Raw genomic sequence first — 23,915 nt, forward strand, 5'->3', positions numbered from 1 at the left:
TTAGGGTAATGGGTAAGGTTAGGAACATCGTTAGGGTAATGGGTAAGGTAAGGAACGTCGTTAGGGTAATGGGTAGGTAAGGAACGTCGTTAGGGTAATGGGTAAGGTTAAGAACATCGTTAGTGTAATGGGTAGGTTAGTAACATCGTTAGGGTAATGGGTAGGTTAGGAACATCGTTAGGGTAATGGGTAGGTAAGGAACATCGTTAGGGTAATGGGTAGGTTAGGAACATCGTTAGGGTAATGGGTAAGGTTAGGAACATCGTTAGGGTAATGGGTAAGGTAAGGAACGTCGTTAGGGTAATGGGTAGGTAAGGAACGTCGTTAGGGTAATGGGTAAGGTTAAGAACATCGTTAGTACATTAACATGCAGTAATGATTACATTATTATTATTTTTTTCTTAATAAATGTAGATTATCAGATACTAGCCTTATCTCATCTTATGCTATAAAATAAAACATACAAAAGTCAGAAATCAAACTGTTTGGGCCGGTTTAGCGCCAATGTTAACTCATTTCCATGGCAACCAGATCACTTCTGTCCCTTCTGATGACCTAGAACAAGTCAGGCCTGTCTAAAAAACAGTGTACTGCTGCTCTCCTGTGGTCACTCTTCTGTGGTACAAGTTTAGTATTCGTCATGAAAGGGGTATTCGGGATGGTCGCTCCACCTGTGTGAACCCAAACACATTTGAATGAATATAGAATATAACCAACAGCCCAGAGCCGCGGGTTTATGTGGTAATACTTACATGAGAAGCTCAACAAAGCGTATGTTTTTATTTAGAGCCTCAATCGCCTGCATTTCCTCCTCAGTGAGTGAAAAGTCAAATATCTGCAAGGACAGGGTTTCATTCATTTGTATATTGCGTTTATACTTTACAGCTGGGAAAAAGCTTTTTTATCAGAACATATCAGTGAACATGAGCAAATACAATTCTGATTTTATTGATAACATGCATAATGTTATTGACAATTCCATCATCCTGTTCAGAGACAAGATGTAAACAGACTATTTCAGAAATCCAACCCGGGAAAAGCTGCTGGACCAGACCGTGTCACCCCGGCCACCTTAAGACACTGTGCAGGAGAACTGACCCCCATCTTCAGACATTTTAACATTTTAACACCTCCCTGGAATCATGCCGTGTCTCAGCCTGCTTCAAGACGCCCATCATTGTCCCTGTCCCCAAGAAGCCCCGGATCACTGGACTTATGACTACAGACCTGTGGCACTGACGTCTGTAGTCATTTGAGCGCCTGGTCCTCCCCCACCTCAAGTCCCTCAAGTCCCACACCTCCCCCCTTCTGGACCCCCTGCAGTTCGCCTTCAGAGCCAACAGGTCTGTAGATCAATCTGGCACTACATTTCATCTTGCAGCACCTGGACTCCCCAGGAACCTATGCCAGGATCTTGTTTGTGGACTTCAGCTCTGCATTCAACACCATCCTCCCTGCTCTGCTCCAGGACAAGCTCTCCCAGCTCAATGTGCCTGACTCCACCTGCAGGTGGAGCACTGACTTCCTGAAGGATCAGAGGCAGTGCGTGCTGCTGGGGAAGAATGTCTCAGACACTCGGACTATCAGCACAGGAGCTCCACAGGGCTGTGTAATTTCGCCCCTGCTCTTCTCCCTGTACACAAACTGCTGCACCTCCAGCCACGACTCTGTTAAACTGAGCAAGTTTGCGGATGATTGTGCAATTTTACACAACCATCATCGAGTCCATCCTCACCTCCTCCATCACCGTGTGGTATGCTGGAGCCACAGCCAGGGACAAACAGAGACTACAGCGCATTGTGTGCTCTGCTGAGGTGATTGGCTGCAGACTTCCATCTCTGCAGAACCTGTACGTCTCCAGGGCTCTGGGACGAACAGGTCGGATCACAGCTGACCCTTCTCACCCTGGACACAAACTATTTGAGCCACTCCCCTCAGGTAGGAGGCCACTCCCCTTTGGTCCATCCAGACCAGAACTTCCCGCCACAAGAACAGTTTCTTTCCCTCTGCCGTTGGACTCATGAACACTTCTAAACACTGTCGCTTTAACTATAATTTAATCATTCACTGCACTGTGCACTGTCTGCACTACACATGTAAATTCACCTGTAAAATTTGTGTACATAGTAAGCTTATTTTTATTTTTTTATCTTATGTTATCTTGAGTTTCAATTGTTTTACTTCAATACATACGCTTTTTGACTCTATATATCGTTTATATATATTCTTTTTATTATTGTTGCACCGAATCACCAAAGCAAATTCCTATATCTGTGAATTTTGTTCTGTGACAATGACAATAAACCTTTTCTGATTCTGATCATGTGTCTAATAAAATAATCTGCACCTGGAAGTTGTGCCTGATCCTGTCTGGGTTGAAGCTTTTGGGGATGACCACGACTCCTCTCTGGACGTTGAAGCGCAGAGCGATCTGAGCACTGGTTTTGTTGTACTTTTTACCAATGGAAACCAGCACCTCATCCTCGAGCATGGGAGGACACTTCAGGTTCACCCTGTGGCACACGATTATATAATGACAGATAATATACACATTGTGCCATCGATTTGTGTTAAACTCCAGTGTGTTTACCATGATGCGTCTCTGGAGGAGCCGATGGGGCAGTAACCCACGATCACCATCTCATTCTGTCGACAAAACTCCAGCAGCTTCGGTTGCGTGAAATACGGATGACATTCAACCTAAAGACAGAGAAAGATATTAGTTTATATCTCATAAACATGATCACCTGTGACCCTCCAGATAAGAAGTACACAGGCTCCACGATTGTTTTACTGATAATAATCGTTGTACATTGTACTTTTAACTGCAAATTTTAGCCAAAAGCCACAAAAGTAAAAATATATATTGAAGCTCGACTGGGCAATAAGGAAATATATAATTTTTTTATATCCCAATATTTATGCCCTGCAATATTTAGACAATAATCAACCAGAACAGGCATATTGAAATAAAATAAAAAATAGGAGTAGAACTAATTTTTAAAAAGGAAGTATTAGTATTTTTGTTGATAAAGAAACAATACGAAATACCGCATTTTCCGGACTATAAGTCGCACTGGACTATAAGTCGCACCAGCCAAAAAATGCATAATAGAGAAGAAAAAAACATATATAAGTTGCACTGGAGTATGAAATGAGGTTGCAAGTGTGAAAATAACAAATAATATCACATATAAGTCACTCCGGAGTATAAGTATATAAGTATAAATATAAGTATGAGTATAAGTCGCACCCCGGCCAAAACTATGAAAAAAGGTGCGACTTATAGTCCTGAAAATACGGTACTATAATTCAAAATATAAGCGTTTAAAAAGAGGGGTAAAACATTTTTTTTTGAAAGCGAAAGCGCTCTGCTATGATCCTTGTACTGTACTTAATCTCTTCCATAAATGTATTAAGTCCTACATTATGTTTGCTGCTGATTCACTGCTTTTCTTGGAGTTCTTGTGTTTTATTGATTAATTGCGTTGGATGTTATAATTTGTCCTTTTTCACTTCAGGCTTAAACACTTTGGTCGTGAGTCTGTGGTGCATATCTTTGTCGAACTGTAAATGATCAAATACACTGCTACTACTATAACGTTAGTACAATCCATCAAAATCGTGCTATGATGAGCTTTTAAATGTCAAAGTCGATTCAAATGTTGCACAAAAGCTCATGGGCTGTAAAATGAACCACAGAGGAACAGCAGTGTTACAGTCTTTGAAAGATTACACTGAAAGTTTGTATTTTTTCTTGTATTATTCAGCTTTTTGCAGCCTTTTTTGAACGCTTTTCTGTTAGATATATTCTCTATTTACACTCCTTTTGCGAGTCTCCAAATCAGCTCTTTTCTAATATGTTTTACCTCTAAATAAAGTATTGCTACTCCTTTCTGCAGTGGTTTGAAGTACTTTCTGCAGTGCTTTGAAGTACCTGGTTGGACACGGGTTTGTGCTTCAGGCCTGGTTTGTTCAGCAGCAGCTCCAGTTGTCTCTTGTTGAAGTTGGAAACTCCCAGAGACTTGACCAGTCCGGCGTCTTTACAGGCTTCCAGAGCCTGGCCACACCCACCGGAGCAGAAACACATTCAGTTGTGGTCATCTGGATTTTACATTGTTTTACAGTGGAACGCTCCTGGACGAATGAGGGATTACAGCCACGTACACTAGAGTGAGCTTTCTTTATTTGAATTTCATGAAGCCCGTGTCAGAAATATAATGCAATTGCAGCATTTCATGAATTCAAGTAAAAATACTATCAAATGTAATTTAGTTTCTTTTGCTGTTTAGATGATGTCCATTTGCGTTCTTATTTGGACTTTCGCTCTCTGGTCATGCAGTTTTCTGTGTTGTTCTGTTTTTAAATTTAAATATTTTTAAATTAATAAAATGAAACAAAATAAAATAAAAAATAAAATAAATAAAAAAAAAATATTAATGAATAAAAAAATACAAATAATAAAATAAATAAAATAAATACAATAAAATTACAATCACTGCCAAGTAAAAACATTAAAAATAAACTAGAAAAAAAAGGCCACAGTGATAAAACAATTTCCCTATCCTCTCCTTGACTACAACTGAATCTTTTTCTACAATTTCACTATAGTTCTTTTGTGTTAAAGAGATATTAACCATAAACCATGAAAAAACCTTCTGCGTTTTTAGCAGTTTAGTTGATTCTACCGTAGAAACCTGCCCTTCAGCTCAAAATTAAACTTGAAAATTGTGATTGACACGTGAACGCAACTTTCACAATTTACACTTATACAAACGCGTAGCTTATAAGGTTCATTCAAAAGATCAATAGATATCAGAATAGATAAAACAAGCATGAAACTTATGACAGTGTTATCTGTGAGCGCGGCCTTGACCGGGTTTTTGCAGCAATGATTAACTAGAGGCTCCACTCACTTCCCATGTGGCACAGAGGTCCGTGTGGTGGTAGATGTACTTCCCGTTCTCATCTTTGGGGTAAAAGCTTTTTCCAGGCTGAAATTTAAACACAATTTTACAACATGTATAGGAGAGCTTTTTTTATAATGATGGTCCTGGTACAATGCATTAATTCAGCCTCAGGGTTAAACGGCATTTAAGTGGCTGTTTGTGGAGAAAAGTTGAAAAATCTTTAGAGTGACATCATTCCATCCAAAGTTTAGGCAGAATTTACCCTTTGACCCTTTTAATATGAATTCAACAAAATAACTGTTTGAGTATTCGAGTCTACAAAAAGCACTATAAAAATGGGTGCATGACTATTATTAAATCACATTATTACATATTTTGGATAGTCAGTATTAAACTATAAAATACATCATTTTTGTGTTTGACATTTTAAAATAATTCAAAAAATAAGTCTTGAGCTGTGGGATAATGATGAGAGAACACCACTGTTGAGTAAGAGAATATTTAAATAAAAATGTGTCAATTAATTAGGTTTAGAGACATTTTCTTGCTTTTTTTTTTAATTATTCAAGGAGATACTGTGCTTTTCTCCATTTTTTAGCTCGGAGGGAATGTTTTTTGGCTTGACCTCACTTTGTGAATATTATATTTTAACATTTAAATGAGTGTAAAACCAGTCTGAACTTTGCATAGCAGGTGATGGTTCTGCTTTAAAGGTGAACTGAACTGAATTTGTGCTGCACGACTTTGGAAAAACTTTAATTTGAGGACGAAAAGAACTGCTAAACGAATAAGAATCAGAACATTTTCAGCCATTTCCCACGTAAAAAACAGGATATCTTGTTGTTTGCAGAGAGACATTTTTACCACGAAAATACAGGCAGCTTTTGAGTTGTGCTCATTGTGAACATTCAAGCTGAGATCTTGATTAGATCGTGATTAACTGTGCAGTCCTACTCGGCACAAACCTGAAAAGCTATGGGCAGTTCAACGATGTAAAGATCCACGTAGTCCAGTTTCAGGGCCTTCAAAGTCCTCTCCAAAGCTGGCCTGACCAGCTCCGGGGGATGGAAAGTGCACCATAACTGAAGACATTTACAAGGAAGTGGTTGAAGTAGTTGATATTTAGTATGTTATGTTCATTGACTTTGTTGTCACTTTTCAACTATGAATAATGTTGTCAGTCAGTCTTTTTAAGTTTAGAAGTTTAGTTATTTTTTCTGTCATTCAAACGACAGGTCACCAGAGAGTTCACTGCCTGCTTGTCTCCTGTTTTGCCGGGAAAGTTCCACAGTGTGGCTTTAGCGGGCTATCGTCAGGGTGACCCACAGTAGTAGCACAAGGGTTAAAATGATATAAAGCCTTGGAGACAAGGCAATAAAGAACCTGCATTTGAACAAATGCATGACAGATAATGCCATTTAGGTCAAGGTTTAGTCTACTTAGGGTTTTAGTCTAGGTTTAGTCCAGGTTTGGTCCAAGTTTAGTCCAGGTTTTAGTCCAGGTTTTAGTCCAGGTTTGGTCCAAGTTTAGTCCAGGTTTGGTCCAGGTTTTAGTCCAGGTTTGGTCCAGGTTTTAGTCCAGGTTTTAGTCCAGGTTTTGGTCCAGGTTTTGGTCCAGGTTTTGGTCCAGGTTTTGGTCCAGGTTTTGGTCCAAGTTTTAGTCCAGGTTTGGTCCAGGTTTTAGTCCAGGTTTTAGTCCAGGTTTTAGTCCAGGTTTTGGTCCAGGTTTTGGTCCAGGTTTTGGTCCAGGTTTTGGTCCAAGTTTTAGTCCAGGTTTGGTCCAGGTTTGGTCCAGGTTTGGTCCAGGTTTAAGTCCAGGTTTTAGTCCAGGTTTTAGTCCAAGTTTTAGTCCAGGTTTGGTCCAGGTTTTAGTCCAGGTTTTAGTCCAGGTTTTGGTCCAGGTTTTGGTCCAGGTTTTGGTCCAGGTTTTGGTCCAGGTTTTGGTCCAGGTTTTGGTCCAAGTTTTAGTCCAGGTTTGGTCTAGGTTTGGTCCAAGTTTGGTCCAGGTTTAAGTCCAGGTTTTAGTCCAAGTTTTAGTCCAGGTTTGGTCCAGGTTTGGTCCAAGTTTGGTCCAGGTTTTAGTCCAAGTTTTAGTCCAGGTTTGGTCCAGGTTCGGTCCAAGTTTGGTCCAGGTTTTAGTCCAAGTTTTAGTCCATATTTAGTACAGCTTTATTCCAGATTTACTCAAAATTTACGACAAATTAGATTTAGTCTGGCACAGAGCCAACTTTCAGATCCACTGAAAAGGTTAAATATCGTGTCGGTTTCACCTTCCCGCAGTAGAAGACGTCGTCCCTCGTCACCGTCCCGTCTGCGATCTTGTCTCGAATGGCTTGTCCCACCTCATGTTCGTTGAAATAAACCAGAGCGCCATCGAAATGCCTGTACCCGACGTCTATGGCCGCTTTCACGCAGTCGTACGCCGTTCCTTTGGGAGTCTGTGACAACATCATTTAGCTGACAAATGCTCATCACTCATATATAATACTCCATATACATACTCCATATACATACTCTATATAATATAGGCAATGTAACCTTTCCAGTATCTCCTGCTCGTCTCTTTGGAAATGGTATTTATTTGCCACAGCATAGTATTAAACTCATCTTTCTTGCATTTATTCATGTACTCTTCTTAATTGTTACCTGGACAAGACCGACACCATTATTTTTATTACTAACTTTTATTTAACCAGGTAAAACTCATTGAGATCGAAACCTCTTTTTGACTAAAACTAATACTTTTATAACAAACACAGAGGTATTACTACATTATTAAAAATATTTATGATCCTCCTCATTAACACACTTTAAATGTTCTCCATCTGGAAGCCTTCAGTCCCAAGATTTCAAAAAATATATTTAAAAAGTGTCAATATGCAATAGAAATAATCGTTTGACTAGTCGACTAATTCAAATAACTACGAAACCTCGACAAATCTCCACAATTATATTATAATTGTGGAGATTTGTCGAGGTTTCGTAGTGCATCTTTAACTTAGGACCTCTGTGGGTACGCAAGCACTAACGGGGGGACAAAATTGAGTAGTATTTGATTATAAAATGTTATTTGTATATTTTACATCCTGGTTTTGGACATCAGTATCAGTAAAACAAGAAAAAAGTCATAGTAATAATTGAAAAAAACTGATTTAGAGACAAAGTTTCAGGGGTATTGGAGCCACACTGCTGAACTGTGAACTTCTGTGGCCATAACTGCCCTGGGACTGACTACAGTGAGGTGACTGCCATTCAGCTCATGTTCAGTAAAGTGACAGCAGCGGTGGAAATCAAATAACGAATACTTAAGTAAAATAATGAAGTCGATTTTTGGGGTGATTGTACTTTTTGATCAGTTCTTAAACGTGTAGGTGTATTTGTACTTACAAAAAGGAGAATAAGTCCAGGCATATAATTGTACTTTATGTCAAATCATTGGAATTAATGAGAATATGATCAACTGCAAAAATGTGTGTAAAAAGAAAATAGTAACTTGAGTTTCTAGTATTTTAAATTTCGTTGGTGTTTTGACTTTGACTGAAGTGCAGATTTTGACTGCAGTACTTGCAAATGAGTGAGTACATTTGTAACTTCCCAGTGTTCAAACGGAACAAAGTACAAAAGCACTGCACTTGAGTAAAACGTTGATTTCAGTACTTATTTGTTTAATTTTTTTACAGTGGAGACTTGTTTACTTCACAGGCATCTGTACTTTCTACACCACTACATTTTTGAACAGGACTGAAAAGTATATTTTCTTAAGGTTTTATACCTGCTGAAATGGGTGAGGAGTATTTAAATGAGGGATATTTGAGTTCCATTTGAGGAAGCAAAAATAGGCTCTATAGAGGAAAACCTGGAAAGTTGTCATGGTTGTAATGACCAAAAACAGTATATTATTATTATAATTAGACTTTATGATTTAGACTTTATTCTTTAGACTTTATTCTTTTTGCCACAATTCGGGTATTTTTGACCCCCTGAACGTCAATGAAAAGTCCCGGGTCACAGAGTTCAGCGTTCAGCACGATCTTGCATTTTGTCAGGACAAATAACTATTTGAATCGCAAACTATTGCAGCTACTGCGGCTTTAATTTGGATTTTTTCCCCTTCCCTACACCTAAAACAAACAAACAAACAAACAAACAAATAAACAAACAAACAAACAACCAGGGCAATACCAGAAAGGAAAAAAGGCACAATTGTAAATAACAATTCAAGAGGGTGTAATAGCCAAAGAAAAATAAAGTTATGGCACAAAAAGTCCTGTTTCTGTTAAATTTGTCCAAATGTGATTTCCCCCCCCCCATTTCCCGTATGTTGATGACAGTGTCCAGCCCTTAATCGTCGGAGCAGTTTTTGCCATCCATTTTTTATGTTGGCCTTTTCCTCAGAAGTATGTTCCAAACGTATTAATTTATTGTGTCCATGGCAGGAGTTTTGAGGCCCAGATACATAGTTCTGAAATCGAGTGGGACAGCAGTGTCAAAACAAGTCTGCAGTGTTTTCTTAATGTCTGTCCTTTTCTGTGTGCAACAGGACAGTCCCAGGACACATGAGGATCCACCCTAGCAACCACAGCTTCTCCAGCACGTAGCCCCTCCCTCTGAACAATGAGCACTTTGGCACGAAGTTTTGAAGAGACGAGTCTTCCAGCAGAGTATCTTACAGACATGTTGTTGCTGTTGTTGTTGTGTTGCTTTAAATGGCGGTTGGCAGCTGAAAAGCTGCATATACTGCCACCTCCTGGATTGAGTTTGGACAGAAGAAGCTTCCAGACATGTGATTTTGTCGTCCTCCATTGTGAAGTACGCATAGGTTTCCATTTTTTGTCCGTCAAAACAAAATGACCCTCTTTTCCCCATTTAGTTTTAATATATTTAGTAGATTTTCTGTCCAGGTCATTAATGCATTTATATAATTAGTTAAGCCAAAGGATTCTTTCAACATATCAAAGCTTTTCATTTGATTTTCTTTTACAATCTGCTAAAAAAAAAGAAGAAAAAAACCCCAAATCTTATACCTTATGTTAGCTTTGATCATAAACCAACCAGATTAAGATTTTTTCTTTGTGTCTTATTTCTTTTTCAGTGTTCAGAGCACAAGTTGTACACAGGCATTCTCCACTTCAGAATTATTTATCAAGATAAATTACAATTTGATGCTTTAGTAATAAAATAAAGAATAATTAATTAGATTTTTTACCCTTAAAGTCATTTTTTAAAGGAGCGCTTTAATGCTTTTACTTAAATCGATTTTACAATGTGATACTTTTACCTGAGTATTTGTTGTCCACTTGTATCTGTACTTTCCTTCATAAATAGAGTACTTAATCCACCACGGTAACTTGAGTACAACATGTCAGTACTCTTCACTGAGCAGGGGTAACGTAGTGGCAGATTAGACTAAATAACCGGCAAAACATTAACAACGATCTGAGTGACTTTCTGCTCCAGTCTCACCGTAGTCGGATCTCCGTACGTGCCCAGACCGATGAGGGGAATCCGGTTCCCGTCGCTCAGAGGAACGCAGTGGCTCTCAGCTGTCAGGCTCATCTCTGCAGACTGAACTGTCGACTGAACTCTGTGGACTTTGCACCCGGACTGTTCCAAGCCTTAAACTTAAAGGCAACAACTTAACGGGCCCATGGTAAAACAGGGTTTTACCATGGTCTAATTCTGACTTTATTTGGTGTATTCATACCTGTCGTGCATATACATTGTAGTTTTACACCGATCGAGCAGGTATTTGTGGAGAAAATGTTGAAAAAACTTTAGAAAATGACAGGAAGTGACATTACAGTAGGGACAAAGTTCATGCATAATTTACACAAAAAAACTACTCTTTTTGACTCTCTAAACATTAATTCAACAAAATAAAGTCGCTTTCATATATTTTTATTTGTCAAATAAAATAAATTGTGACATTAGATGAGTTTTTGCCCAGTGTTTGTTGGGTAATTTCCTAGTGTGATGGCATCAATTACAAACAGGAAGTGAAATTATAAACCTAAAACATGTGCTATTCTGTGATGTTTTAAATAATTTTTAGCAATACTTAAAATATATTTATCGCGGCATTTTAGTTCAATGACTCATCCAACCTGTAGGGGGCACTTTAATTCACTATAAAACGGAAGAAGCGGAAATTACGCACTCTTTTTATGTGCAAAGTTACAAAAGTAAAAAATGTAGCCTGTGTCTGTTCTTTACTTTACTGATTTCTACAGTTGATACTTTTTACTTATTTACTACACGCCATTATGTTATTGACATGGACAGAAAAGTAGAAAAAAGAAGTGCATTTTCCCTTTGGTTTAAGGCATTATTTTAGCATTATTTTAGCGCTTTCATGGTTTGAGTCCTGGATTTGTGCAAAGAAAAATAAACGCCTACACATAAAATTCTCCAGAAAATAGTGCATATGAGTTTTGCACAATTATTTTCATTTAACGTTTTAAAATATAACAAATCTCAAAACTCATGCGGAATTTTGAATATGCTACTTTTTACTGTGTTTTATTGCTCTATCTGTATTTCAAAGTTTGTTGAGTAAGCCACTTAATCCTCCACTGTATCTCACACTTACTATATATATATATATATATATATTGTTTTATTTAATTTATTTGTAACTCCAATTTATGCCAAAAATGTATTCTACGACACGTGTCTCACGCACAAAAGCTGCTGTTGTCGTTGTTGTTGTTTTATGGCGGTTGGTATCCTAGTGTTGCATTCCTTTTAGTTGTTTTGCTTCCGCGTTGTGGGCGGAGACTTGCCTTAATCCCGCCCCCGTCACTGTTTAGGAAGTTGCTTAATTTGGGAAATACACCACTTGTTGAGCATCTCATTTAATAGTTGTTTTGCCAGAGATGTTCGCGCGTTGAGACTTTACTTGCGTCAGTTTGGACGATGGACAAACCCGTGGATCCCGGCGCGTACGTGCGTAATCTTAGTTTCGCTTTACGTCGCGAGCTGTCGTACTTTTTGGACCCGTACGACCGATGGAAGGAAGTGATCGTGTGCGTGAGGAAGCCGAGCGGGGAGCTGAGGTACTCCCAACACCACGTCAGGTACTCACGGGCTCATCACGCACGTTTATTCACGTAGAGCACGTTTCAAAGAGAAACAATCCATCAAAAATCACAAAACAGATACAGACATGAAAGAGAAAAGTGCAAAGAAGATCCAAAACTGTTTTTTTAGTTTAGATTTGAACATTGTCAGAGTAGAACCTGTCTCACATCTTCATAAAACTGAAACACAAATTCCCCATGTTTAGTCCTGACTCTGGCACCAGCAGGAGGCTGGTCCATGTTTAGTCCTGACTCTGGCACCAGCAGGAGGCCGGTCCATGTTTAGTCCTGACTCTGGCACCAGCAGGAGGCCGGTCCATGTTTAGTCCTGACTCTGGCACCAGCAGGAGGCCGGTCCATGTTTAGTCCTGACTCTGGGCACCAGCAGGAGGCTGGTCCATGTTTAGTCCTGACTCTGGCACCAGCAGGAGGCCGGTCCATGTTTAGTCCTGACTCTGGCACCAGCAGGAGGCCGGTCCATGTTTAGTCCTGACTCTGGGCACCAGCAGGAGGCCGGTCCATGTTTAGTCCTGACTCTGGCACCAGCAGGAGGCCGGTCCATGTTTAGTCCTGACTCTGGCACCAGCAGGAGGCCGGTCCATGTTTAGTCCTGACTCTGGCACCAGCAGGAGGCCGGTCCATGTTTAGTCCTGACTCTGGGCACCAGCAGGAGGCTGGTCCATGTTTAGTCCTGACTCTGGCACCAGCAGGAGGCCGGTCCATGTTTAGTCCTGACTCTGGCACCAGCAGGAGGCCGGTCCATGTTTAGTCCTGACTCTGGGCACCAGCAGGAGGCCGGTCCATGTTTAGTCCTGACTCTGGCACCAGCAGGAGGCTGGTCCATGTTTAGTCCTGACTCTGGGCACCAGCAGGAGGCCGGTCCATGTTTAGTCCTGACTCTGGCACCAGCAGGAGGCCGGTCCATGTTTAGTCCTGACTCTGGCACCAGCAGGAGGCCGGTCCATGTTTAGTCCTGACTCTGGGCACCAGCAGGAGGCTGGTCCATGTTTAGTCCTGACTCTGGCACCAGCAGGAGGCCGGTCCATGTTTAGTCCTGACTCTGGCACCAGCAGGAGGCCGGTCCATGTTTAGTCCTGACTCTGGGCACCAGCAGGAGGCCGGTCCATGTTTAGTCCTGACTCTGGCACCAGCAGGAGGCTGGTCCATGTTTAGTCCTGACTCTGGGCACCAGCAGGAGGCCGGTCCATGTTTAGTCCTGACTGACACCAGCAGGAGGCCGGTCCATGTTTAGTCCAGACTCTGGGCACCAGCAAGAGGCCGATCTATGTTTAGTCCTGACTCTGGCACCAGCAGGAGGCCGGTCCATGTTTAGTCCTGACTCTGGCACCAGCAGGAGGCCGGTCCATGTTTAGTCCTGACTCTGACACCAGCAGGAGGCCGGTCCATGTTTAGTCCAGACTCTGGGCACCAGCAAGAGGCCAATCTATGTTTAGTCCTGACTCTGGGCACCAGCAGGAGGCCGGTCCATGTTTAGTCCTGACTCTGGCACCAGCAGGAGGCCGGTCCATGTTTAGTCCTGACTCTGGCACCAGCAGGAGGCCGGTCCATGTTTAGTCCTGACTCTGGTACCAGCAGGAGGCCGGTCCATGTTTAGTCCTGACTCTGGGCACCAGCAGGAGGCCGATCCATGTTTAGTCCTGACTCTGGCACCAGCAGGAGGCCGATCCATGTTTAGTCCTGACTCTGGCACCAGCAGGAGGCCGGTCCATGTTTAGTCCTGACTCTGGGCACCAGCAGGAGGCTAGTCCATGTTTAGTCCTGACTCTGGCACCAGCAGGAGGCCGGTCCATGTTTAGTCCTGACTCTGGCACCAGCAGGAGGCCGGTCCATGTTTAGTCCTGACTCTGGGCACCAGCAGGAGGCCGGTCCATGTTTAGTCCTGACTCTGGCACCAGCAGGAGGCCGGTCCATGTTTAGTCCTGACTCTGGGCACCAGCAGGAGGCCGGTCCATGTTTAGTCCTGACTCTGGCACCAGCAGGAGGCCGGTCCATGTTTAGTCCTGACTCTGGCACCAGCAGGAGGCCGGTCCATGTTTAGTCCTGACTCTGGTACCAGCAGGAGGCCGGTCCATGTTTAGTCCTGACTCTGGGCACCAGCAGGAGGCCGATCCATGTTTAGTCCTGACTCTGGCACCAGCAGGAGGCCGATCCATGTTTAGTCCTGACTCTGGCACCAGCAGGAGGCCGGTCCATGTTTAGTCCTGACTCTGGCACCAGCAGGAGGCCGGTCCATGTTTAGTCCTGACTCTGGCACCAGCAGGAGGCCGGTCCATGTTTAGTCCTGACTCTGGCACCAGCAGGAGGCCGGTCCATGTTTAGTCCTGACTCTGACACCAGCAGGAGGCCGGTCCATGTTTAGTCCAGACTCTGGGCACCAGCAAGAGGCTAATCTATGTTTAGTCCTGACTCTGGGCACCAGCAGGAGGCCGGTCCATGTTTAGTCCTGACTCTGGCACCAGCAGGAGGCCGGTCCATGTTTAGTCCTGACTCTGGCACCAGCAGGAGGCCGGTCCATGTTTAGTCCTGACTCTGGCACCAGCAGGAGGCCGGTCCATGAATTATGTGTATTTCTCTTTCAGGCAGTTTGAACTGTGTATTCCGCGAGGGAAAAGTCCCACGATGGAGTTACTGAACGACTGGGGAACCACAAACTGCACCGTGCGAGACCTGGTGGACATTTTGAAGAGTCAGCAACTTCTGGCAGCCGCTAGTCTTTTGTTACCAGGTAAAAGCGTGTCTTAATTTGAGGGTTATTACAACAACAAAAACTGCATATATATTTAATAAAAAGAAAAAAGAAACTGATTGCAGTGCTTGGGACAAATAAAGGTTCTCTCATTGTGTTTTATTCATTATTATTATTTAATCTTTATTTATTTTAATTAAATTTAAATTTTCACATTTAATTTTCACATTTATTTATTTTATTTATTTTTTATTTTATTTATTTTATTTATTATTTATATAAATGTGTTTATTTACATTTTAATATATTTTTTGATTTTATTTTTATTTTATTTTACTTTTATTGTCATTTAATTTGAATTTTTTTTAAAAATCTTTTACTTCGCTAGGTTAAATCTTAAAATCTTAAACCCCAACCAAGACATTTACAGACAAATTTGAGCACATTTCACAGAAGATAATCAGATACAAGAATGAAAATTACAACGTGAGTCGCATCTCAGAAACACAAGGTCCAGAGCAAACAACAGAAAATGCACAATACCCGATACTTTCCACCTCTAACTCCTCCACACATGTTTGACCTGCACAGAAGAGGTTCCGTCTGCGCCTGACCCGGTTCCTGCTGCCGCGCCGGACCCAGAAGCCACTGCTGTGATCGGTGACGACACGAAAACCAAGATACACATGGAACAGGAGCGCGCTCAGGAGAACCACACAGGTCTGTAACCGATAGCAACCACAGCCAGGGGTGGAAACATGCTCCAGGACTGTGGACTGTTCAGATGGGATGTCACATGTTACGATTGTTGCACCACGATTTAACCATCTTCACCGTCACTGAGAGCAAACCACGTTCATTTTCTGTCATTCCCTTTGTCGTAACTCGTTAATATTCCACATTCCTCATTAGGAAATCAAGCTTTCTGAATGACAAAATAAACATTATGGGACAAAAAAACAACTTTATATTTAGGCGCACTTTTTTGCACTCTAGATTGAATTAAAAAGGCCAAATGTTTCCTCGAAAATTGTCACGATTATTATTATTATAACATTTTTAGGATTATATTGTCACAGCTGATGATTATTCGAATTATCTTGGCATTTCTACCATTCAGCGATTTAGATTTTTCAACAAGTCAAACAATCGCTTCCACTGTACACCGGGATAACTATTGTACAATTGATGTGGATTTAGGCCTTTTGTTTACAGTATGGTTGCTAGGTAACAGTTCTCTACCTACGTTACGTCCGCTGTCCGTGTCCAACCGGGAAGCGACGTTATAAACTTCACAAAAATGGTCGAACTGGGGACGAATGGGCAAAACGTTTAGTGAAATCTGAAATATAATTGTGTTAAGTACGTCTGTGTACTCTGTGTACTCTTGACCTGTCATATACACACCGAGAAGTATTTACACGACCTATTTTCTACTACAATGATTAATGGGATGGGCTACATTTTACTGCGTTTGTTTCCTTTTTGCTGCTTTTTTTTTAAAGAACATCACTGTCAAATACGAACAGTTTTACGTCATTGCCTTTACCTTGTTGTTGTTGTTGTTGTTGTTGTTGTTGTTGTTGTGGTTGACGTGGTCCAGCAGATGGCGCTCCAGACCCTCTCCTCGTCCCGGGCTCCCGCAGGTTCCCGTTTGCCGAGCTGAGGAGGATCACGGGGGGCTTCGACGAGCGGCCCGTGTCACAGGGCGGGGCCAGGCTGGGACAGGGCGGGTTCGGGACCGTTTACAAGGGAACGCTGAGGGACCGAGAGGTGGCGGTGAAAAAGCTCAACCCCGTAAGAGCAAAACGTGGCTCAAATATTCACTGCGCAGTATTTATTTGATGTAAACTGCGTAAGTAAGTAGTCGCGGTCAGTGGTGGAAAGTAACAAAGTACACAATTAGGAAAGACATGTATGTATCTGTACTTTTGAGTAATTTGTATGTGTTTTGAGGGGTTATTTTGAACACGTTTATAGTGATATTCTGAGTAAAGGTTTAGAATATAAGTACTACCTTTGAAAAAAAATAGAATATACTGTATTTTCCGGACTATAATTCGCACCTTTTTTCATAGTTTTGGCCGGGGTGCGACTTATACTTATATTTATACTTATACTTATACTCCGGAGGGACTTATATGTGATATTATTTGTTATTTTCATACTTGCAACTGCATTTCATACTCCAGTGCAACTTATATATGTTCTTTTCTTCTCTATTATACATTTTTGGGCTGGTGCGACTTATACTGTGTAAAGGTTTAGAGTTTAAGTACTACCTTTGAAAAAACTAAATATATAAATGAAAATACACTAGAAATGTTTAAAAATGTATTGGAATGAACTGCTGTTGACCAAAAATATGCACAATTCTGTATCAAAATCACTACATTTAACAAAATCTGTCTGAAGTACTTTTACTTTTTACTCTTAAAGTACGTTTTTTAAACTGGTACTGCTCCCGTATCTGTACTTTTACTTTTGTTTAACTAAACTAAGTACTTCTTCCACCACTGATTGTCGTAGTTTTAGCAGTCAAAAAGAGTTATTAAGGGGTTATTTTTGGTAATATAAAATAAAATAAAGGTTTGTACTAGTTTATAATGAGAGTCAATACTGTATTTATTGTACTGTGTGTTGTAACTAGTCTAACAAAGGAACAACTACTTCCTTTGTACTTTGTTCCCCTTTCTTTCGTAGTACTACGTATTACTAACTCCACCTCTTCTCCACAGGTGGAAAACGTCACGATGGAGGAGCTGCACGTTCAGTTCAATCAAGAGATTCAGACGCTGCAAATGTAATTCTTATTTTGTTCTTATTTTGTAAAATAAATATAACGTTAAAACCTCAGAACATTTTAAGCAAAGCCACATCTCCATGACGCCAAATCAACCAGCTTTAAATCTTGAGAATATTTGCCGTGATAGCGAGAAGGTTAAGCTAACGGTCGGACTATTACCGTATTTTCCAGACTATAAGCTGTACCTTTTTTCATAGTTTTAAAACATACTTATATTTATACTTATATACTCAGGAGCGACTTATGTGTGATATTATTTGTCATTTTCACACTTGCAACCGCATTTCATACTTTCATATATGTTTTTTTCTTCTCTATTATGCATTTTTTGGCTGGTGCGACTTATACTGCGGAAATTACGGTAGTCATTATACTTTTTCATCTGAAGGTTAAAACATGAGAACCTGGTGGACATGGTTGGATTCTCCTGCGACGGCCCGAACCCGTGTCTGGTCTACGCCTTCATGTCCAACGGATCTTTACTGGACCGACTGGCTCTTCTGGTGAAAGAAATAATACCAATAAATAAAACGTTAAACTGTCTTCACCGTTTTTCACGCCGCCGGCCTAAACGACAGAAAATAATGTGACTTGACTGTTTTGTTCCAGGACGACAGCGCGCCTCTGTCCTGGGGCCAACGATGCTGCGTCGCCTTGGGAACGGCACAAGGCCTCGGATACCTTCACGCCAACCATCACGTCCACAGAGACGTTAAAAGGTAAAACGGTTTGTCTCCGGCGCAAATGGAATTTTACTGCTTTTATTGTGTATTTACTTCTTTGACGTCGTCGTTTAGGCAGTTGAAGTAGTAAATAGACAGAAGTGTTGAGCAGGTTGACAACTTACATGATAAAAATATAGAAAGCAAAGCAAAGTGCAGTTTTAGCCATATTTAACCAAAGGAAATACCGTATTTTCCAGACTATAAGTCGCACCAGCCAAAAAATGCATAAGAGAAAAAACAACAACATAAAAATCACACTGGAGTATGAAATGCGGTGTGTGAAAGTGTGAAAATAACAAATAATATCACATATAAGTCGCTCTGGAGTATAAGTACATAAGTATAAATATAAGTATATAAGTACAGATATACATATAAGTTGCACCCCGGCCAAAACTATGAAAAAAGGTGTGACTTATAGTCCAGAAAATACGGTAGATTGATGCATCACTTTAGAGACATATTTATGAGCGTTTAACGATGCGATAATGCTTTTCCTCATCATTAGTTTAGACTCGGACATGTTTGGATAATCCTGTGTTGCTCTTGTGATTCTTTAAATAAATCCTCAGACTTCGTGTCATACGCAAATGTTAAAATATGTTTTTTCCCCGCACGCTTAAACCAAACATTTAAAGTGTCACCTACAGGTTGGACGACTCACTGGACTAAAATGCAGTTAAGATAAGTAATTGCAGTAAGCAGTTAAGATTTGTAATTGATGACACACTGGGAAATTACCCAGCAAACACTGAGAATCATCTAATGTCACAATTTCTTTTCATTCGAAAACTTTATTTTGTTGAATTCATGTTTAGAGAGTCAAAAAAGTTGTTTCTTTGTGTAAATTCTGCATAAATTTTGACTGGAATGAGTGTCCCTACTGTGATGTCACTTCCTGTCATTTTCTACGATTTTTTTCAATGTTTTCTCACCAAATACCAACTCGATTGACGTAAAACTATCATTTATAAGTTCAAAAGGTACAAATACACCAAATAAAGTCAAAGTTAGACAATGGTATAAACCCGTCATACGCCCTTTAACCGCACTTCTTTTCCCTCAGCGCAAACATCTTGTTGGATGACAATTTCGTGGCCAAGATCTCGGACTTCGGTTTGACGCGGGCCTCGTCCAAACACTCGTCGTCCACGGTGATGACCGGCAGAGTCGTCGGCACCAGCGCCTACATGGCCCCCGAGGCCCTGAGGGGACAAATCACCCCCAAGTCTGACATCTTCAGCTTCGGAGTGGTGCGAGCGTTAAACAGTAAACTCTTACGCAAAAAACATGAACATCACCGATATCTTTGTGTCAGATCCTAGTTTAAATGTGATCACGCTTCACGTACTCTTTTTTTCGTATTGTCCTTTTGTCTTTAAGAGGGAATTAATATCATCGAGCGTGACAAAAACTGGCCAGTAGGGGGCGTAAGAGGAAGGGAAAAGTGTGTTTGCATTTCGTTCCTTGCCGTTTATAAAATAGTTCAAGCAAATGTATTATTTTTGTTCTCTGTTTTAACCTACATTTACTCATGTATTCGTGTATTCATTTTTAGATTGATTTACACTTTTAGCATCCATAAACGTGCTCTTATGTCAGTCTTTGTTCAGTGTCGGGCATATTTAAAGTGTGCCGTGAGCTGAATATTGATCATAAAACACACATTTGAAATTTAATCGTAATCGCGACATAAAGAGTTTTTTTTTTTTTTTGTAATACATTTATTTTTTCTAACAATTCCGTTTGAACAAAGGAGCAAAAAACCCCTGATCCGTGTGAAATCGTAGGACGTAAACGTGGCAGGTTTTCCTCCGTGTCGTGAAATTACTCTAATCACTTTAAATCACTTTCTCAGCAAAACCGAGGCCGCTTTCTATTACTGCTCGCATTAATATTTATGTCGACTGCATACAGTTTGACCATTCATAAAACTAGTGAAATAGAAGGAAAACATTTTTTTTTTAAATGAAATTTTTCATCATTATTATTTTATTTAGTTTAGTCAGATTGACCCGTCTCTTGATCCTGAGCTAAATTAAGTCATTTTAAGATTATTGGGTTAATTATTAGGATTATTCACCCAAAAATAATAATCGTGACAATTTTTCAAGCAAAATGAAGTACTTTTTGTTCGAGAAACAGCCCAAAAATAGAGCTAAATGTATTTATTATTTATTTATTTTTATTTTTTGTCACATATAACTTTATTTTGTTAAATTTCATAAAACTTGAGGAACAGTGACGCGTCAGATCACAGGAATAAAGAAAATTAAATATTTCACTGTTGTGCGGTCACAGTCTCAATCATAATCGTTAAATCGTGATGTTTTTTTCACACAATAATCGTAACTTAAACTTGACATTGTGAAGTAAAGTGGTTCTCACTGTTGATGACCCGTGTGTTGTGTTCAGGTTCTGTTGGAAATCCTGTCTGGACTCGCTCCGGCCGACGAGGACAGAGAACCGTCGCTCCTGGTGAGAAAACAACGAATATTTAATTTGGCAATTCGCGTTTTTAAAACTTTAAAGTACGTTTTCAAAAATGTGTTTGTTTGTTTGTGAATATGGTTCTTGAACGATCTATGCCCCGATATGACTCGATTCTTAAACTAGTATTGACATTAGACAGCCGTTTTAAGCTGATGCGAGACGGACAAACTAATGCGGCAAAGACAAAAATGAAAGAGAAAATGTTAACGATTGAAAGCTTTATTTTGAAATTCCTTGTACTTTATCTTCCAAATTCAACATTTACTCCAAAAATCAATGTTTTATTTCCTCATTTGTTATGACAATCGTTTTTCTTTTGTCCGCGTTAACGCACAACCCAAAAATTAAATCTAATTATATTCCCTGATTATTCTAATTGATTTGACGTCTGATTTTTTATTTTTTATTTTATTGCACGTTTATTAGAAAATCTTGCAGTTTCTATCCACTTTTGCCTCGGTACCTGAGCTCTTTTTGACACTAATATAAAGTAAAACCCTGCGTTGTGGCGCTGCAGATGGAGTTGCGGTACGACATCGACGACGAGGACGAGGAGCTGACTTTGCAGATGTTTCTGGATAAAGGCATGAGCGACTGTGAGATGGGGCAAGCGGAGTCTGTCTACGCTCTGGCCTCCAGCTGCCTCCACGACCAGAAGAACAGACGGCCGCTCATCACGCAGGTCCAGCACTGCAGCCTGCGCTCGCTTCACACGCTCTGCGCTCGCTTCACACGCTCTGCGCTCGCTTCACACGCCCTGCGCTCGCTTCACACGCCCTGCGCTCGCTTCACACGCCCTGCGCTCGCTTCACACGCCCTGCGCTCGCTTCACACGCTTCACACGCCCTGCGCTCGCTTCACACGCCCTGCGCTCGCTTCACACGCCCTGCGCTCGCTTCACACGCTTCACACGCCCTGCGCTCGCTTCACACGCCCTGCGCTCGCTTCACACGCCCTGCGCTCGCTTCACACTCCCTGCGCTCGCTTCACACTCTCTGCGCTCGCTTCACACGCTCTGCGCTCGCTTCACACGCCCTGCGCTCGCTTCACACGCCCTGCGCTCGCTTCACACGCCCTGCGCTCGCTTCACACGCCCTGCGCTCGCTTCACACGCCCTGCGCTCGCTTCACACGCCCTGCGCTCGCTTCACACGCCCTGCGCTCGCTTCCTCTGCGCTCGCTTCACACGCTCTGCGCTCGCTTCACACGCTCTGCGCTCGCTTCACACGCTCTGCGCTCGCTTCACACGCCCTGCGCTCGTTTCACACGCCCTGCGCTCGCTTCACACGCCCTGCGCTCGCTTCACACTCCCTGCGCTCGCTTCACACGCTCTGCGCTCGCTTCACACGCGCTGCGCTCGCTTCACACGCTCTGCGCTCGCTTCACACGCTCTGCGCTCGCTTCACACGCTCTGCGCTCGTTTCACACTCTGCGCTCGCTTCACACACTGCGCTCGTTTCACACTCTGCACTTGTGCTTAAAGGAATAATAGAGGATTTTTGACGCGCAATCCGAGTCTCATTTCGTGGCGTGGACAGCCGAGTAGTTCTCCCACATGTCAATCATTCCCTGCGTGCTGCTGCACACCTGCAGCCTCGTTCTCAGGATAGCAGCACGTTTCACTGGCTGCGCATGCGTGGTTGATATGTCGGTGTGTGTTTAGAGAATTCCTTCAGTGTACAGGACAAAATGACAACAGAGAAAGACTGAGTTTGAGCACAGAAGAGATGGAAATCTGCGGAGACTGAAATGCAATGCGATCCGTTGTGCTAATAAACAAACGCATGTGTAGCAGCGAGGCTGTTACATGCTTCCACACGGGGGTGAGTCAGTGCTGTAAAAGCAGATTTATGCAATGAAATTAATGAAAATGCTGGAGGAAATTGCGTTTAAATGGGCGTTATTTTATTTAGTTGCAGCGGAGATAAAAGACAAGCAATAGTGGTCCAGAAATCAATTTTTTTCGATACCACTGGTCACTGGCAGGGGTCTCGAGAATAGTATTTAGACAATATTTATTATTTTTATTTTATTATTTCAGTTATTTTTAATAGTTTTAATTATAGACGATATACTTGATTTTATTTATTTATTAATGTTTTATTTTTTCAAAGGATAAAACATAAACCACAAAACAAACTGAAAGCAAACAGACAAATAAGAATAAATCAACTGTTAAAATTTGTCCTTTTCCAAATTAAGTTTAAAAGTCATTTTTTTCCATTCGTCTTAAATTCTGTTGTTATGTCAGTCCAGTCGTGGGGGGGTTGTGTCATCCGTCTCTTAGTAACGGCCTTTATTCCTGCCGCCAAAAGCACATTTCAAAGGTATTCATCCATCGTGTCCATAACAGTTCTGAGGCCCAAGTTCACAGTTCTAAAATTGTGTCATTCAAAATTAGAATATTAATATTAAGACTATCTCCAATAAAACAACTGCAATATTATTATTTTTGCGACATATCGTCCACTTCCACTGACAGGTCTTTCTGTTCAGCGCAAACATATAAAAATGCCCACATGTCGTGTGTGTAAACTGTACTTCTGTGTTTCTCAACAGGTGATGGCCGAGCTGAAAAGTGTCATCAAAAACATCTCTGTGGACTCGCAGTGAAGGCTATGAAATATTGTGTATTGTATTATATTGTGTAAGGACAATATACTGTATTATTTGCTATGTTCAAGCTCATTTTGCCCGAGTTTGAAAATGATGTGTATTAAAGTAGACGTGGCGCGTAAATGTGTGGACGGGCAAAGTTAAAGGGCATTGTGCAGGTCAATCCGAAACCTTCTGTTCTCCATGGAGATGTTGTCGAGGTGTTTCACAAAAATCCGTAACATTCTCAAGTAGATTGACGCCTCCAAAACTAGTCTGGGGAATAAAAACACCTGCAATTGAATATCGTATTTTCCGCACTATAAGGCGCACTTAAAATCCTTTGATTTTCTCCAAAAAGGTTTTTTTTTTTTTTTTACTGTGTTTGTTTTTTACTGTGTGTTTTTTTTTTTTTTACTGTGTTTGACTTGTGTTTTTATTGTAAGGATTTTTAAATGTTAAGTGCCTTTTTTGATCTTGCCGTTTACCGTACTTTCCGCACTATAAGGCGCACTTAAAAGCTTTTCATTTTCTCAAAAAATTACAGTGCGCCTCATATATGGATAATCGTGTTGTGCTCACTGACCTCGAAGCGATTTTAT

The 23,915-nt window shown here is 41.1% G+C and overlaps 2 protein-coding genes across 2 annotated transcripts; one reads left to right on the plus strand and one right to left on the minus strand.

The window, feature by feature from the left end:
- Window positions 1-488: 488 nt before the first annotated feature.
- Window positions 489-10,508, minus strand: LOC140349155 (aldo-keto reductase family 1 member D1-like). Its single transcript, XM_072435387.1, has 9 exons — window positions 10,373-10,508; window positions 7,180-7,347; window positions 5,876-5,992; window positions 4,917-4,994; window positions 3,938-4,060; window positions 2,591-2,700; window positions 2,348-2,513; window positions 753-835; window positions 489-671 (listed from the first exon to the last, which is right to left on the minus strand). The coding sequence occupies exons 1-9, from the start codon at window positions 10,463-10,465 to the stop codon at window positions 629-631; spliced, it is 981 nt and encodes a 326-aa protein (XP_072291488.1). The 5' UTR covers window positions 10,466-10,508; the 3' UTR covers window positions 489-628.
- Window positions 10,509-11,800: 1,292 nt separating this feature from the next.
- On the plus strand, window positions 11,801-23,600 carry irak4 (interleukin-1 receptor-associated kinase 4). The gene is made up of 11 exons (XM_072435755.1): window positions 11,801-11,985; window positions 14,589-14,734; window positions 15,287-15,415; window positions 16,302-16,492; window positions 17,434-17,498; window positions 17,890-18,004; window positions 18,111-18,220; window positions 19,293-19,479; window positions 20,642-20,704; window positions 21,237-21,401; window positions 23,278-23,600. The coding sequence occupies exons 1-11, from the start codon at window positions 11,825-11,827 to the stop codon at window positions 23,329-23,331; spliced, it is 1,386 nt and encodes a 461-aa protein (XP_072291856.1). The 5' UTR covers window positions 11,801-11,824; the 3' UTR covers window positions 23,332-23,600.
- Window positions 23,601-23,915: the final 315 nt, after the last annotated feature.

This window comes from Eucyclogobius newberryi, unplaced genomic scaffold (genome assembly GCF_026437365.1).
Source record: "Eucyclogobius newberryi isolate DKJ021-1_F unplaced genomic scaffold, fEucNew1.0.hap1 SCAF_7, whole genome shotgun sequence".
NCBI classification, from domain to species: domain Eukaryota; kingdom Metazoa; phylum Chordata; class Actinopteri; order Gobiiformes; family Gobiidae; genus Eucyclogobius; species Eucyclogobius newberryi.

Coding starts and splice junctions, on each gene's coding strand:
- LOC140349155 (XM_072435387.1), bottom strand. CDS start 10,465: ATGAGCCTGACAGCTGAGAGCCACTGCGTTCCTCTGAGCGACGGGAAC. Junction 4,061..4,916: donor ACCTCTGTGCCACATGGGAA/GTGAGTGGAGCC, acceptor GGGTGTGGCCAG/GCTCTGGAAGCCTGTAAAGA. Junction 672..752: donor CGCTTTGTTGAGCTTCTCAT/GTAAGTATTACC, acceptor GGGTTCACACAG/GTGGAGCGACCATCCCGAAT.
- irak4 (XM_072435755.1), top strand. CDS start 11,825: ATGGACAAACCCGTGGATCCCGGCGCGTACGTGCGTAATCTTAGTTTC. Junction 14,735..15,286: donor CGCTAGTCTTTTGTTACCAG/GTAAAAGCGTGT, acceptor TGACCTGCACAG/AAGAGGTTCCGTCTGCGCCT. Junction 18,005..18,110: donor TGGACCGACTGGCTCTTCTG/GTGAAAGAAATA, acceptor GTTTTGTTCCAG/GACGACAGCGCGCCTCTGTC.